The 17,144-nt window shown below is 49.6% G+C and overlaps 2 protein-coding genes across 2 annotated transcripts in view; both read right to left on the minus strand.

Annotated features, from left to right (window-relative positions):
- Positions 1-17,144, minus strand: part of ACOXL (acyl-CoA oxidase like) — a gene marked incomplete at its 3' end in the record, with an annotated part of 356,274 nt that overhangs the window by 153,731 nt on the left and 185,399 nt on the right. The window contains 3 exon segments of the mRNA XM_082643007.1: positions 14,206-14,316; positions 14,319-14,325; positions 14,327-14,359. Coding sequence (XP_082499133.1) covers positions 14,206-14,316; positions 14,319-14,325; positions 14,327-14,359 — 151 coding nt within the window.
- On the minus strand, positions 8,360-10,439 carry LOC309815841 (epsin-1-like). Its single transcript, XM_082642870.1, has one exon. The coding sequence runs from the start codon at positions 10,190-10,192 to the stop codon at positions 8,465-8,467; it is 1,728 nt and encodes a 575-aa protein (XP_082498996.1). The 5' UTR covers positions 10,193-10,439; the 3' UTR covers positions 8,360-8,464.

The following is a 17,144-nucleotide window of genomic DNA, read 5'->3' on the forward strand; positions in this document are numbered from 1 at the left end:
TATGTACAATAACAGACATCTGCTCAGCTACTATCTGAGAACTGTCTTACCAGCCATACACGTGGGGCATCAGCAGGCATGTTCATGATCTGTGACCCCATTCCCTAACCAAAAATGTCTGAGTTGGGAAGGACACCAACTCCAGCTGAGCCAGGGATTCAGCACTGAATCTATGAGACACCATCTCAGAGAGTAGCTAGAATGGAGATACTATAAACTCCACAGCCAAAGGGCAGCCACATATGCAGAGGAGCATGGAGAATGGACAGACACCAGAAAAGCAAAGCCTGAGACTGTGCCCCCAAGGGAAGGAGAAACCAAGAGCAGAACTGCCTCTACTCTAGACTCCTTCCAAGTTCCTGGTCCTCATGAGACCTGGATTCCAGAACACATCTCTCTCTCTCTTAAGATATATTCTCCTTTCTTACTTGAGCAAGTTTGTAATGGGTCTCTCTTACTTGCATCCAAAGGAATCTTAACTGAGATGATCACAAATTCAGAAGTCAACTTGTGAAGCTTCATTTTTTTCCCCATTCATATTTCCTTGATGTGATAGAGTGAATCCTTCTGAGGAGTTATGAACCCTCTCAAGGGAGGGCAAAATGAGAATACAGTAGATTCAAAATTTGGCAAATTGGCCCAGGATGGATGCCAGCTCTATCCATATCATATGTCTGGATGTTATCCATCGCATATAAAATTTATAATTGCCTTCTTTACGCCCTTAAGAAGTTTGGGCTGAGATCTTCAAAGGAATGTTGCCAATAAAATGGATTGTCCTTGGGTCATTTTAGTAATCTCTCTTTTCTTTATCAGTGATGAGGGTCAGTTTTACTACCTGCTACTTCCAACTCTAATTTGCTTGACAAGATAAGACCTATGAACATAAGACACTCACAAACATGACATCTGGATGTTCTCACTAGGAGATGATTTTTTTCCAGGGACCAGAGGCTAACAATAAAACACAGAGGCTTGTTTACAAATTGTGGATAATGCTAAATGAGGGCTAAGTGTAGAACATTGATTATCATGGGACCCAGGGGCCAGAAACAAAGTTATCCTCTCCCTCCCCCAGAAAAAAAGCAAGGTCCAGAATTAGGGAAAAAAGGTTAGGATTTGGAAAACCTGAATTAGAACCCCTGTCCCCAACTTTCACTAGATCTGGAGAAATAGCATCTACCTCTGGTCTTAATTCCTCCACCCACATGGACAATTATTCCCACTCATAGGACTGTTGGAGGATTAAAGGCGGCCACCACTACACAGGTCCTGGCACTTTACCTAGCAGGGACTCAGGAATGTCAGGGAGTCAGGAATGGAAATCTCTTTTGAACAATAAGGGCCAAGTCCTCTAATCTTGGAGCAAGATTCCTTCAAAATTGAGAAATAACGCACCATCATAACGTGTTTTTTATTGTGCTGTCTTTCTAAATCTCTACAATCAGAAAATGACAGCAGAGATGAGCAGAGCCTAGGACTTCATCTGGAGCCCCAGAACTGGGATTCTTCTTGAAGGCTCTCAGTCTGTCCAGAGAAAGGGGTCTTTGGTCTATGAAATGGAAAGGGAGGGAGTTGGTCAGAGACTCGTTGTTGCCCTAGAAAAATCAGGCTGGAGCTGAGCAAAGGGTCTGGCTGATTAAGCTGTTACAGTAACCACTGAGACGGCCCTTCTATTGAGGTCAACACTTGGGCCCCAGCCAGTCCCTTCTTAGGAGGTTTGCCAGATCAGGCCCTGGATCCTTTCTGAGTATGGGCTGAACCCTTTCTACTCTGCTACCCAGTTACTTGGTGTTATGGCTTAATTTCCCCCTACCCTGCCCACATATGCATTCCTAGCCAGCTGGACCCATGACCCTCAGACTTAGAATCCTCCACCAGTACCACTAGCTACACATGGCCCAGGCACAAGCCAGGACTTTTCTTGGCTCTGTTTCTCCTTAAGAAATCGGATGGGAAGCAAAATGGTATCTGCCATGTTAGGCTGACCTACTGATCTGTTTGGAGAGATACATGTCTAGGGGATTGCTGTGAAAAGCTGAGCCTTTAAACAAACACTATCTATCGTATTCCAGGGGAGAGCAAATCTGCAGCATCCAGGATGAAGGGAGGCCCTCGAATGACTGTCCTTCTTGTACCTGCCTGCCTGCCTGTCTCCCTGCACAGAGCCCACCTTGTCTGGAGCCCACTTTGCCTTCTAGAAGAGCTTCAAGTCCTCCTTGGGGCTGGGAACTGGCCCCCTGAGCTCTTGGATTTTCGAGTTTCGTTTTTCTAGTTCTTCTGGCTCTTGTTTGGTCACCAGCACTCTTAGCTGCCTGCATTTGGAGACCATATATCCTTCCTAGTCTGCAGCACCCCAGGAAACCAGGAACCACATGTAAGAGTCAACTAGCAGAAGCAGGCTCCTAGCGGAGGCTGGCCAGGCTCCTTCAGGAGTAGAGTGAGGGCCTGAGCTTCAGCACGTGGACTTCGTGTCATCTCTTGGGGATTCTCAGAGTTCTGTTTTGCTTATTTCAGGCCTTGGCTGTGTTCCAAGAAATGGCTGATGCCAGATAAACGAGGTGGTGGTGCATCTCCCTGAGGATCCAGTCTTGGGACTAAGTCTACTGAATAACCACGGGGCTCAGCATCACACCACTTTTTCTTCTTTAATTTATAAACACTTGTAATTGTTTCAGTGTTCTCTTGTGCAATCTTTAAAATATAATGATTCTGTCATTGTCCAGCTGGATTGTATCTCCAAACAGCAAACAGCAGCTCCGTGTCTAACATGAAAGGAACAGTCGACCTGTGTTTGCTGATAACCTTATCATCATGCTGGGTCACAGATATCTTCTAAGACTTTATCTTGCTCCAATTTTGTCCACATATTTCTTTACGCTGCTTCAGCCAGTTCTGCTCTCCCACGTGGCATTCGGGGATACACTGAGGAGAAACGGAGCAGCCGGGGAACGGAGATGAGAAGGCGCCCACGGAGGGGCCCTAATGGAGGGGGGGCCTAAAGTCCCGCAGTGGAGACTGATTCTGAGGACCCAGTGAGCCCAGGGGTGGCATCTTTCAGTGTTGGACGGCACAGCCCCAGGCCATCCAGGTACAGGTAACACTCAAGGCCCAAGGGATACTGTAGAGGGTCGCTGTGAAGAATTCGGCTGTGCAGGGCCAAGGTCAGCAGCTGGGGCTGCAGCTCTATGGGGGTTGGGGGGCGGCCCACAGTGGGGACCATGCAGCCTGTGCTGGCCCCGGGCCTGTCTTTGCAGACGCTGATGCTTTGGAGTCAGATTTGCTGAGAATCTGACTTGCCTCCAGGGTCCAAGGCTGCACCCTGAAGAGCCCCAAGCAGGCAGCTCCCAGGCAGGTCGAATGTGTCAGGGTCGGGGATGGGGAGAGGAGAAGCAAGAGAGAGTTGGGACCCTTCACTGGAATTACATCCAGGAAGAAGGAAGAGGAGAGTCAAGTGTTTACTGAGTGCCTACCATGCGCTAGGCTTTAAGAGAGAAGGAAACTGAGACTCCCAGGGGTAAGGCCCAAGATCACAGCGTCCTGACCTTGAGCTTCCACCCCTTCTGTGACGAGGTGCCCCCGCACCACTCAGAATGCCCTCTCCATGACACGGTCCCACATGAATCAGAAATGGAATCCGGGGTTCTCTTGCCCACTCCTCACTCAGCCGATTGTAGGAAATTCAATCTGGGTTTGCTTGGATGTGGAGAAAAGAGGCCATGTGCAAGTTCAGTTAAATATCAACAGCCTTAAAATTTGGATGACCCCAACAGTCCTTTTTTTAAAAATAATTAATTAATTAATTAATTAATTAATGGCTGTGTTGGGTCTTCATTGTTGCCCACGGGTTTTCTCCAGCTGCAGTGAGCAGGGGCTACTCTTCGTTGCGGTGCGCAGGGTTCTCATTGTGCGGCTTCTCTTGTTGCGGAGCATGGGATCTAGGCGCCCGGGCTTCAGTAGTTGTGGTGCACGGCCTGAGTAGTTGTGGCTCGCGGGCTCTAGAGCGCAGGCTCAGTAGTTGTGGCACACGGGCTCAGTTGCCCGCGGCATGTGGGATCTTCCCAAACCAGGGCTTGAACCCGTGTCCCCTGAATTGGCAGGCAGATTCTTAACCACTGCGCCACTAGGGAAGTCCAGACCCCATCCAACCTTAAAGGAAGAAGGTGGGAAGCAAAGGAAGCAGCGGAACTGAGTCACGTGACTCCTCCGAGCCGGCAGAGTGTGTTCTCTGCATTCCCACCAGGCAGGTGAAGGGTTTTCAACACGTCCAAACCAGGCCGGTGGATTCTCCGCTTACACGCAGAGGTTAGAAGCCACGACGCAGACCAGACCACGTGTAAGCACGGGAAAGGTACACGGCTGCACCAGGAACACGCGCTGCCCCCGCCAGCTCCCGTTCCAGCCCCTCCCTGACTCACTAAGGAGGTTTGGGGTCATTGAGCCACATGTCGCCTCACTTCCCTCAGCTCCACAACAGAGGGAAAGAGCAGGGAATCACCTCAGAGGGTCTGGGAGGAAAAGAAGGGTGTGGACCTGCCAGCCAAGCTCCATCCTGATCATCTCTGCCTTTTAATTGGGGTATTTGCATTTAAAGTGTTTATTAATATGGTTAGGTTTACATCTGCCATCTGGATGTTTGTTTTCTATTTGAACAATCTCTTTATTCTCCCATATTTCCTCTTTTTCTGCCTTCTTTTGGATCAACTTAGTACTGTTATAATTCCATTTTAACTCTTTGGTTGGCTACTTGGCTACACGTTTTGGTTTTATTATTTTAGTAGAAGCTTTAGGATTTATAATATGAATCTGCAACTTATCACAGTCTACTTCCAGGTAGGTGATACTGTAGCGCTTCATTTACAGGACAAGAACCTTACAACAGCACACTTCTTTTTCTCCCCTTCTGGCCTTGCTGTTATTACTATCATACATTTTGACTTTTACATAAGTTAGAAACCTCACACTATGTTGTTATGATCTTTGTTTAAAGAGATTTAAGTACTAAAATTTATATATTGACACATTTAGTTACTATTGATATTTTTGGCACTTTTCATTCCTTTCTGCAAACCCATACTTCGATCCAATATTACTTTCCTTCTGCATGAAGAATTTCCTTTAATATTTCTTATAGTAAACGCCTGTTGGTGATAAATCCCCTCAACTTTTGCAAGTCTGAAAATGTCTTTATTATGCCTTCTTTTTTTTGGAAACATAATTTTGCTAAGTGTAGAGCTTTAGATTATTTTTCTTTTTAGTACTTTAAAAACGTTGCTCCAACGTTTTCTTGCTTGCATTTTTTCCAATGAGAAATCTGTCATCCTTACCTTTGGTCTTTTTTTTTTTTTTGCGGTACACGGGCCTCTCACTGTTGTGGCCTCTCCCATTGCAGAGCACAGGCTCCAGACACGCAGGCTCAGTGGCCATGGCTCACGGGACTAGCCACTCCGCGGCATGTGGGATCCTCCCGGACCGGGGCGAACCAGTGTCCCCTGCATCGGCAGGCGGACTCTCAACCACTGCGCCACCAGGGAAGCCCTTACCTTTGGTCTTTTATACATAACATTTCTTTTTTTCTCATTTGTGAGTCTTAGGGTATTCCAGACTGGCTGGTGGGAAAACGCACTATTCCCAGCCCCATGTGAGCACCGGATACTGTTCCCTCTAATCTTTTTTTTTTTAAATAAATTTTATTTATTTATTTATTTATTTATTTATTTATGGCTGCATTGGGTCTTCGTTGCTGTGTGGGCTTTCTCTAGTTGCAGTGAGCAGGGGGCTATTCTTCCTTGCGGTGTGCAGGATTCTCATTGCTGTGGCTTCTCTTGTGGAGCACGAACTCTAGAGCACCCAGGCTTCAGTAGATGCGGCTCGTGGGCTCAGTAGTTTCGGTGCACAGTAGTTGTGGTGCACAGGCTTAGTTGCTCTGCAGCATGTGGGATCTTCCCGGACCAGGGCTTGAACCCATGTCCCCTGCACTGGCAGGCGGATTCTTAACCACTGTGCCACCAGGGAAGTCCCTGTTCCCTCTAATCCTTTTGGGTGATTCTTTCCGCAGCCTCGAGTGGTTTCCTCACACTTATGCAATAGACAGTGTCAACGGAATGATCGCAGGGGACTGGCTGTAGGTCTCTGAGTTCTCTGTCTGGTTCTTTATCCTGTGAATTCTAGATGTGTGGGTCTCCCTGGACTCTCAGCTCCATGGGCTCTGCCTTGGTTTCCCCTCGTGAGGCGTGGCATGGAAACACCTGCAAGGCAGTGAACAGGGGCAATTGCAGAGTTCATCTGGTTGATTTCCTCTCTCTCAGAGATCACTGTCCCTCACTGCCTGACGTCCAGCATCTCGCCAACTGTTTAGTTCATACATATTGTCCGTTTTTTTAGTTGTTTCAGTCAGGAGGGTATATCTGCTTGTCTGTTACTCCAACTTTGTCAGAAACAAAAGTCCACTAATGCTCATTTGACTGAAACCTTGGGGCCTCCCAGTTGCATGTGGTGTACAGTGTGCACCCCTCACATGTCCTGGCCCTCAAGACAGCGAATATGTACCTAGTACACTGCTCCACACATAGAAAGAACTTAGAAACACTTAACAATGACTCTTAACCAACAGTTATTAAGGCAACGGAGTGACTGCATGAACATGAATTATGAAAGTTCCAACCAGTGTTCATCTGAGAATCTGATTTTGGAAAAACATTTCTTGTTTTGCGTGAAATCTCATTGATCCCAGGCTTTATGCACAAAACGTGACAGACTTTGCTGAAAAGGTAGAGAGAGTTAGAAAAAATTTAAGCTGGGAAACAAAGGAGTTAAAAGACAGAAATATAGTTCAATTCCAAAGTTCACTTCTGTTTGTACTCTGTGTATATATCCACTTCACTGCTAAGGGCTACTTCTAGCAACATTCAGGGAAGGCAGTGATTGCCAAGGCTCTTGTAGAAACAGCCAACCTAAGACTTTCTCATGACTTCCTGACACAGAGTGATGATGTTATTCAAATCGACCACCAAGTGCTATGGAAACACTGATTTATGAAGAGAAAAACTCTCAGAATCCAAAAGTTTCCATGGAACAGATTAAGAGCAGCAATGCTGGGATCGTGAACTCTTGCCTGGTCCAAACGCTGGAGGCTGCTGTGCATTGAGTCTTCCCCTCAGATCCAAGATGAGGCAGCGGCCAGCAAGAACTGATCACTTTCTATTAGTGTCTGTGCTTAGGAGATATTTAAAGGCCTTTACCTCTTTCCCACTTACAGATACATAATCTTAAATCCTAAAGGGACAAATTAGTAGCGTTCCGGTGAAAACGGAATTATCAGATTTGGGTCTTAGCAGAAGCCACCCCACAGACTGAGCTAGAAAATATATTCCCCTGAAAGCCCAGCTTCTTTTTATCACTGTGGACACGCTCTGCTGAGGTGCAGCTCTTAACTCTATATAGCAAGGTCCTTTGTTGATCTGTGAGTCCAGGCTGCGTTGTGAAAATTACAGGCTATGAACCACTAGCAGGTCATGAAATCAGCTTAATGCATCATGACTAGCTTTTCTTAAAATGACATAAAATTAAAAGAAAATACTAGAGCACTACATCACAATAGTGAAATGAGTACTGTTTCATAAAATGTATCTTTTCAATTTTGTGTATATGTGTTTGTAAATACGGGGTGGTACTGAAAAGTGTACCCTTTTCTATAGGTCACGGTCAAAAGAATTTGAAAGCCAGTCGTCCTGCAACTATTAAGATTCTGTGTTCAACTCCTGGCAGAAGTGGGAACTAGTATAACCTCTGGTGACAATACAAATATCATTTAAATAATTGATCTCAAGGAAACAATCACAGGTATGTGGGAAAAAAGTTTGCTACTAAAATGTTGTCTATAGTGTCGTTTGTAATAAAGAAAAATCTGACATACACTAAAGAATTAGTTGAATAAAGTATGGTGCATCTACATGATAAATGGTACCAGCCGTTAAAACTTCACTGCAAAGAAATGATCGGAAGGGGTATCCATATCAACTCATAGATGAAAAGGAGAGGTTATAAAATTTTTTTTTTTTTTTTTTTTTTTTTTTTGCCCATAAGAATTGCCGTTTATTCCCGGAGTTGCCAAAATCATCACCAAGGATTCACCGAGGGGTGCATGAGGGGACGAGGAGGCTCAAACACTGATTGAGGGGCCAGTCAGGAGTTGGGAGGGAGATGGGTGGGGGGACCCCCCCGCTGTCCCTCCCCCGTCTAATGCCGTGGGCAGGGGTCCCCCTCTGGCCGCACCCCTCCCCATCCCCAGGTCCAGTTTCTCTCCGGGGAGGCAGGGTCGGGGATGGGGGGGGTGGTGTAGTGTGAGTGGGCCCCAGGAGGGGGAAGGACACTGGGGTGGGGGCAGGGGTCCCCCGCTTCACATGCACTCACAACACTGGCTGCCCAGGGAGCAGGAATGGGGGAAGCCCCCTCCCGCCCTGGATTATAGGAGGAAGGGATTAGTGTTGGGGGCCGGGGGTCCCTGGGGCATCATGGGGGGCAGGCCAGGGCCCCCGCCAAGGGGAGAGATGTACGTCGGTGGTGCTCCAGCGACCGGGGGCACGGGGCTGAGCCGGAGCTGGTTCAGGGTGAGTGTCGCGGGGGGGGCGGGCTGGAAGGGGTTGGTGATGGAGGGGCCGGTGGCCGGGCCTCCGCTCGGCAGGAAGGGGTTGGAGGCCTTGGCTCCTGGCGGCGTGGGGCCTGGCCGGCTCACCAGCGAGTCCAGGTCCACGAGGGCGGCATTGGGCCCCAGGAACGACTCAGGGGTCTTCCGCGTGGGCGGCGTGGGCGTCGGGGCGGCTGCAGGCGGGGGGCTCCCCACAGCCTCGGCCAGAGAGCCCCCGACCCCGCTCATGTCAAAGGCACCGGGACTGCGAGCGGGCACCTCTCCGGCGAGCAGCTCCAGCTCCCCCGTGCTGCTCCCAGAGGCCGGCAGGGCTGTGCGCAGTCGCTCGAAGTCGGAGAACTCGTCGGGCTCCGTGTCAAACCCCCCGACCGCTGCGGTGCCATTGGCGCTGGGCTTGGTACGGGAACCCCCCCAGGGGTCTGAGAAGGCCGGGGCCGGGGCCCAGGGATCGGAGCCTGGGGGTCCGCCGACCGGGGCCCCGCCGTCTGAGCTCCCCCACGGGTCGGGGGTAGGTCCTTCTCCAGCCGCAGGCGCTGCGGTCCCACCCCAAGGGTCAACCGGGGGCCCCGCGGGGGCAGGCCTCCAGGGGTCCCCGGAGGAGGGTGTAGGAGCCGGCCCACCCCAGGGGTCAGCAGCGGGAGGCACGGCGGGGCCCCCCCAAGGGTCCGAGGTGGGGGCCGCCGCGGGGAGGGCAGCAGCCATGGGCCCTGGGCCCCCCCAGGGATCCGCGGCCTGCGGAGCAGCCGGAGCCGTGAAGACGTCAGCAAGGTCCATGAGGGACGACTCCTCCTGGCCCACGGTCTCCCTCTTGCTCTCCTCTATGGCCATCTGCAGCCGCAGGTCATCCCCACGGCGGATCCGTTCCTCCTTACCGTGCTCCTCACGGCTCAAACTAAGGGCCAGCTGGAGCTGGACGTCATCCTCGGGGCCGCAGGACGGGGGCTGGTCGGCCTCCTCCTTGCTCATGGCCAGCGCCAGCTGGAGCTGCAGCTCCTCCTCCCCGCTGCTCTGCGGCCAGGCCTGCTCCGCCTCGGGTGGGGGCCCAGGGCCCACGGCTGCGGAGGAGGCCGTGGCGGTCTGCGCCAGCTTCTCCTTGGTCTTGAGCGCGTGGGCACGCTCCTCCCGCAGCCGGTCCTCGTCGCGCAGCAGGGCCACCAGCTGCTTGGCCTTCTCGCGCACGTTCACACCCTGGTCCTTGCCGTCGCGGTCCACGTACTGGAAGTCCTTCAGCGTCTGCACGGCGTACATGTTCTCCTTGCACTGCTGCGACACGCGCTCCGAGCCCGTCTTGATGAGGTACTCCATCAGCGTCATGGCCTTGTAGACGTGCCGCCAGTTCTTGCCGTGGTCGTTGAGCCGCTTCCAGATCATGCTCATGATCTCCGAGAAGGCGACGACGTTGTAGGTGAGGTCGGCAATCTCAGACATGAGGGAGCTGGACGGGCCCCAGGGGTCGTTGCTCGTGGCCTCTCGAACCTTGATCTCGGCCTCCGAGTAGTTGTGGACGATGTTCTTCATCTGGCGCCGCAGTGAGGAGGTCGACATGGTGGCTGGCGGTGGGGAGGGGGGCGGGCCCCCCGGAGCGTGCAGAGACGGGGCGGCGGGAGGAGGGAGGCCGCAGCAGGCACTGGCAGGTCACTGCATCTCGGCCCCCTCACGCCGCGCTCCAGGGGGTCATGGCGGGCAGCCCCCTGCCCCCGCTCGGCCTCGGTGTCGCGGGGCGCGCGCCGAGCCGCGAACGGCGGACGCGGAGCCGCGCTCGGGCGCACGCGCGGACGCACGGAGGGCCGCACGCCGACGGCCCCGCCGCCCCGGCGCCCGGGAGGGGCCAGGTTATAAAATTTTAAACACATACGTACACAATGCATAGAACGAATATAGTGCAAATGATAGCAATCATCCCTGGGAAAGTATAATTGTGGGATTTATTTACTTTCTTCTTTGTGTCTTTGTAGTTTCAAAAATTTCTACGATGGATATGCACCACTTCTGTAATTGGTGAAAATAATACAAGAAATGTGATTTCAAATATGCTTTCCTCGGCAAAGAAGCTGCCTTCCACAGACATTGCTCACTTCAGGCAATAGAAACAAACATGAAAGTTAGCAGTCAAGAGAAACAGGATTTAAACAGGGTGTACATTTAAAGTAGAGGCAAAAATTAGGTGCCAGATGTAGTCATATTTTGATAAATTGTACAATGATTTTCCATCTCAGCCCTCTTCTCAAGTCCCTGTTTCCTAAACTACTCAACAAATGAGCCTTCAGAATGGGTCTGTACAGGCTTTAGAGCCGATAAATAGCACCCTGCTTCTGAATATGAGTAGCCTCAAGGCAATGCCAGTGTTCTTTGTCTCCAAATACTTAACAATAGAGTCAGATGTTTAAATAAAATGTTCAAGGTAAAAAGTAATAATAAAGCAAGGAAAGACCAAAGGGGCCAAGTTTTGTGGATTAATCTTAACTTCTAAGGGTAAGAAAGAAAAATGGAGGCACAGGGCCGTCATTTATTTAGTCAGTCCATCTGTCTGATGGACATCAGTCTGTCTATCAGTCTATCATTCAGTCTGTTTAGTCAACAGCTGCTTACTGATACTCCCCACTATAGTCAGAAGTAGGGCTGTTGTGATCAAAGACTTGTTCCCTGCCCTTTTGCAACAGGGAAGAACAAATCTGACTCCATATTGGATCTGTTCTTTCACTTTAACCTTTGTATTCTATTGCTTTTGCTACAAGTTAAGAATGTTGCTTACAGCCTGAAAATATACAGGATAGCCCATTCGCAAGGCTCTGACCTTTAAAGGTATAACACTTTCACACTCAAATAAGAGATAAGAAGTTGCAGAACAGAGAATAACATTTGTCTTGTGGAAGGTTTACAGGAACTTTGTGACCTGACCTACAAGGACAGCTGCAAGAACAAAGGATTCTGACACCAAGAAGTTTGAAACAACTAACCACACCCCCTCCCATTTTAGTATAAAAGAAGCCTGAATTCTAACTCAGGTAAGATGGTTCTTTGGGACACGAGTCCACCATCTTCTCAGTCTACTGGCTTTCTGAATAAAGTTGCCATTCCTCCCTTGCACCTTCACCTGAACCCAGACCATGCCTGTCCCAGTGTCCCTAGATGCGCCACACACTCCCACACCTTCACCTGTGTGCAGGTATCCCTTTATCCAGCAGGTCCTCAGACCCCCATCTCGAAGTCTCTTGTTCATCCTCTAAGTTGCTAAAATGACACTGCTCAGGGACTGCCCCCCGCCCCCCTCCAGATGTCACTGAGTCCTCCCAGCCCCAGCTGCTGCATAGGACCTGCCATACCAGTCTGGGTTCTGTATCCATCTTTACGATGGCAAGCAAAACAGACCATGTGGTATTTTTTTTTCTCCAAATCCCCAGGGTAAGCACACCATAGAGATGTCAGCTGCTGCTTCCTGGGTTCACATGTGAAGCATTTTATGCTCATCATCTTGCATAACTTAACCCTCACAACCACTACAAAGGAGAGTTTATCCTCATTTTATATATGGGGAAAATGAGGCATAGTGAAGGGAAAAACTTTCCTGTGGTCACACCCAGGGTTGCTGGCTTCAAACCCAGTAAATGTGTGTTGAAATACATTTTTTTGAAGCAAGACCTACGTAGACCTACAGGCCATGAAAGAGGTGGTTTTCAGTCCCATCTCGGGAGCTCCCAGACATTCACACTTCACTCCTGGAGACCTCCTGCCTGCAGAAGATGCGGTGTTTGTAAATATAACTTAGAACAATTAGAAGATGCTCATGCTTTTCTTTCGACAAATATTTATGTCTCTACAAATAGCCTTGGGCTAGGTGTTGGGTGGATATGGGGGTGGAGAGGAGAAGGGAAGGAACAGAAATGGAAATCAGAGCTCTCTGCATCCATTGCTGAGGAGCTACTGGGAAGCAAAGCCTCATGAGGCAGCAGTGCCCCGTGGGATTACAGGCCTGGCATCCAGCCTGGAAGAGCAGCCCTCCACGGTCAGGTTCTTTTCCATAATATGGTGGGTGAAGGGGTCATTTCTGCACTGCCAGTCGGTGCTTGGCAACGAAGGAGGGCATGACGGGGCAGGGCCACTGGATAGATGGAAACCAGCCCCTTGGCAGGGGCCTCACACGTGTCAGGTCACTTAAGGTCATTATAAGCCATCGCCCCCAGCTGCCTCAGAGGACCTATACTCCTGGTCCAGCTGCACCCCAGCGCCAGCTGTCACTTTATTCCCTATTCTCCTTCTTTTCCAGGTGGACCCTGACATCATTCCCACTGTAAAAGCAAGCATGTCCCCCACCATCACAGACACATACGCACGTCTGACTAACCAAGGTCCCCTTCACCGTGTGCATGTCCTTACTCAGCCACCGTGAGAGAAGTGAGCATGGTGACTCTCAGATGAAAGGACACAGGAGGCTCCCAGTCCCATCCTCATCGTTCATGTAGGAGAAACCTTGGGCTCTGCCGGTGGTGAAGGCCCAGCCCCTCCTCACCCCTCCATGGACCCTGACTGTGATGCTCTGAGGCCGGGCTCTCCAGAAACTCATCCTCCCCTTTTATTCTCTACAACCACCCTTGACTTGCTCTTGACCCCTTCTCACTGAGGCTACAATTCTTCAGCCTCCCCTTCAGGTTCAGAGCTGCTGTTGTTAGGCAAATATTCAGTCAAGTTCAAGATGGAATTCAGGCCCAAGGCCAAAGAGGGGCTCCCTCCTCCCTTCTCTTCCTGCAGTGCCTGCCTGCTTCTGGCCCACATGACGATGAGGTGGTGTGGTCCCTGGGGGTCACTCACACAGCGTTGTCATCTGGGGCTGAACCTCAGATGCCATCAGAGCTGATGTCTGCAGCCATGCAATGCCACCGAGTCACAGATCCACAACCACACATCCCCCACATCCTGTCCTCAGAGACCCCACTTGGGTCCCCTTTCTCACCAGTGCTGGGCTCCCACAGGGATGCAAAGACTCTGGCATCCTGCATCCCACAGGCACCTCCATTCTCAGAATTGTAGAGGAATAGAGCACAGATCCCAGCTGTCCTCAGACTCCCCTCGACTCTGCAAAGATTCATATTGGGGTTTCTCACACCTCACACCCCTCACTGCTCAATATGGTCTGAGGCTTGGGCTGGGGATACTCTATACACTCTCTAAATGGTTGGCATATCCCCATTTGCCTCCTTCCCAGGGTAGAAACCCCTGGGGTCATTCCTGCCTTCTCCCCAAGGGATTTACACACTGGAGCAGAGCTTTGATCATCTGACCCCCGCTGGCCCTTTCCTATACTCTCAACAACCACCACCACCAAGTTTCATGACATTTACCGCGGGCCTCCACGGGCCAAGCATTTTACAAGCATGGTCTGCATCAGTCCCCGCAGCATCCAAGAAGGTGGACATGCACAGGTGACAAAATGAAGTAATGCATCCAGGGTCACAAAGGCAGGAGGGAATTCCACCTGGTTCCAAAGCCCACTGGCCACACGGTCAGCCCCCACACGTGTAACCACACAGACCCTGCAGGACTGGGGGCCCGCGGGGGCTCACCAGGCCTCTGGTGCACTCTCGGCAGTCCTGCAGGCAGCCAATGTTCTCCCAGGTACTATAGACCTTCAGCCCCGCCATCAGCACCTGCAGTGGGCGACTGCCGACAAGCTCCTAACCTCAGAAGATGTCCTCGTCCAGAAGGATGCCGGCATACCTGCGAGACAATCAGAGACCTGTGATGGATGCAGTAGTGCCCCCAGCACATGTGCTCATAAGGGATATTGCTCTCATAATGTCTTTGTGTGGGTTTTGGTGTCGGGGTGCTCCTAAAATTCATTTTCCCTTTTCTTCTCTGAAAGAGTTTGTGTAAAATCAGTGTGTTTTCTTTTCTTACATATTTGGTTGGTTTCACCAGTAATGCCAGACAAAGCTATTCAGGTTTTCTGTTTCTTTCTGTGCCACTTTTGGTACTATGTATCTTTCAAGAAATTTGTCAATTTCATATACGTTGTCAAATATATTGGCATTACATTGACATTACATCAATAACAATAATAACAATGATATTTAATTTTATTTATCCTTTTCAGTGTCTGTAGGATCTATAGTGATGCCTTCTTTTTTATTCTAGATACTGATAATTTGTGTCTATCTTTTTCAGGATCATTCTAGCTAAAGATCTTTCAATTGTATTTATTTATTGAAAGAAAAAAACAGTTTTGGGCATAATTATTTTTTTTCCATTCTTTGACCATTTCTTATTTCATTGATTTCTGCTCTCATTTTTATTATTCGCTCTACTTTCTTTGCGTTTAACTTGTTCCTCTTTTTCTAGCTTCTTAAAATAGAAATTTATACCACTGGCTTTAGCCTTTTCTCCTTTTATAATGTAAGCATTTAAAGGTATACGTTTTCCTCTGAGCACTGCATTAGTTGCTTACCACAAATTTTGATATGTTGTGTTTCATTTTCATTTTATTCTAAATATTTTCTAATTTCCCTGTGATTTCTTCTTTGACCGATGAATTATGTGTGTTCTTTAGTTTCCTAATATGTAAAGATTATTCCAGATATTTTTCTGTTATTAATTCTTAATTTAATTTCATTCCACTCAGAGAACAGATTTTGTATGATTTCAATCATTATAAATCTACACGGTCTGTCTTGATAAATGTTCTATGTGCACTTCAAAAGAATGTGTATTCTGGGGAGCTTCAAGATGGCAGAGGAGTAAGATGTGGAGATCACCTTCCTCTCCACAAGTACATCAGAAATACATCTACACGTGGAACAACTCCAACAGAACACCTACTAAACGCTGGCAGAAGACCTCAGACCTCCCCAAAGGCAAGAAACTCCCCACGTACCTGGGTAGGGCAAAAGAAAAAAGAAAAACCACAGACAAAGAATAGGGATGGGACCTGCACCAGTGGGAGGGAGCTGTGAAGGAGGAAAGGTTTCCACACACTAGGAAGGCCCTGCGCAGGTGGAGTCTGCAGGTGGCAGAGGGGGAGCTTCGGAGCCACAGAGGAAAGCACAGCAACAGGGGTGCGGAGGGCAAAGCGGAGAGATTCCTGCACAGAGGATCGGTGCCGACCAGCACTCACCAGCCCGAGAGGCTTGTCTGCTCACTCCCCAGGGCGGGCGGGGGCTGGGAGCTGAGGCTCAGACTCCAGAGGTCGGATCACAGGGAGAGGACTGGGGTTAGCGGCGTGAACACAGCCTGAAGGGGCTAGTGCGCCACAGCTGGCCAGGAGGGAGTCTGGGAAAATGTCTAGAACTGCCGAAGAGGCAAGAGAATTTTTCTTGCCTCTTTGTTTCCTGGTGCGGGAGGAGGGGGGATTAAGAGCACCGCATAAAGGAGCTCCAGAGATGGGCATGAGCCGCGGCTGTCAGCGCGGACCCCAGAGACGGGCATGAGACGCTAAGGCCGCTGCTGCAGCCACCAAGAAGCCTGTGTGCCAGCACAGGTCACTATCCACACCTCCCCTCTCGGGAGCCTGTGCAGCCCGCCACTGCCAGGGTCCCGTGATCCAGGGACAACTTCACCGGGAGAACACATGAAACCCCTCAGGCTGCTGCAACGTTACACCGGCCTCTGCCACCGCAGGCTCGCCCCGCACTCCGTACCCCTCCCTCCCCCCGGCCTGAGTGAGCCAGAGCCCCCGAATCAGCGGCTCCTTTAACCCCGTCCTGCCTGTGCGAAGAAGAGACGCCCTCCGGCGACCTACATGCAGAGGCAGGGCCAAATCCAAAGCTGAACCCTGGGAGCTGTGCGAACAAAGAAGAGAAAGGGAAATCTCCCCCAGCAGCCTCAGGAGCAGCAGATTAAATCTTCCCAATCAACTTGATGTACCCTGCATCTGTGGAATACCTGAATAGACAACGAATCATCCCAAATTGAGCAGATGGACTTTGGGAGCAATGATATATATATATTTTTTCCCCTTTTTCTCTTTTTGTGAGTGTGTATGTATATGCTTCTGTGTGTGATTTTGTCTGTATAGTTTTGCTTTTACCATTTCTCTGACGGTTCTATCAGTCCGTTTTTTTCTTCTTCTTCTTCTTTTTTGTTAGTATAGTTTTTAGCACTTGTTATCATTGGTGGATTTGTTTTTTGGTTTGGTTGCTCTCTTCTTTCCTCCTTTCTTTCTTCTTTTTTTAATTACTTTTTAAATTTTTTAAATAATTATTTTTTATTTTAACTTTTATTTTATTTTATATTATCTTCTTCTTTCTTTCATTCTTTCTTTTTTTCTGCCTTTTACTCTGAGCCGTGTGGATGACAGGCTCTTGGTGCTCCAGCCAGGTGTCAGGGCTGTGCCTCCGAGCTGGGAGAGCCAAGTTCAGGACATTGGTCCACAACATATCTCCCAGCTCCATGTAATATCAAACGGTGAAAATCTCCCAGAGATCTCCATTGCAAAGCCAAGACCCAGCTCCACTCAACGACCAGCAAGCTACAGTGCTGGACACTCTATGCTAAACAACTAGGAAGA

Source organism: Mesoplodon mirus (assembly GCF_964341445.2).
Source record: "Mesoplodon mirus genome assembly, chromosome: 14".
Lineage (NCBI taxonomy): Eukaryota > Metazoa > Chordata > Mammalia > Artiodactyla > Ziphiidae > Mesoplodon > Mesoplodon mirus.

Excerpts from the sequence above, each read along its gene's own strand:
- LOC309815841 (XM_082642870.1), bottom strand. The coding sequence starts at position 10,192 with ATGTCGACCTCCTCACTGCGGCGCCAGATGAAGAACATCGTCCACAAC.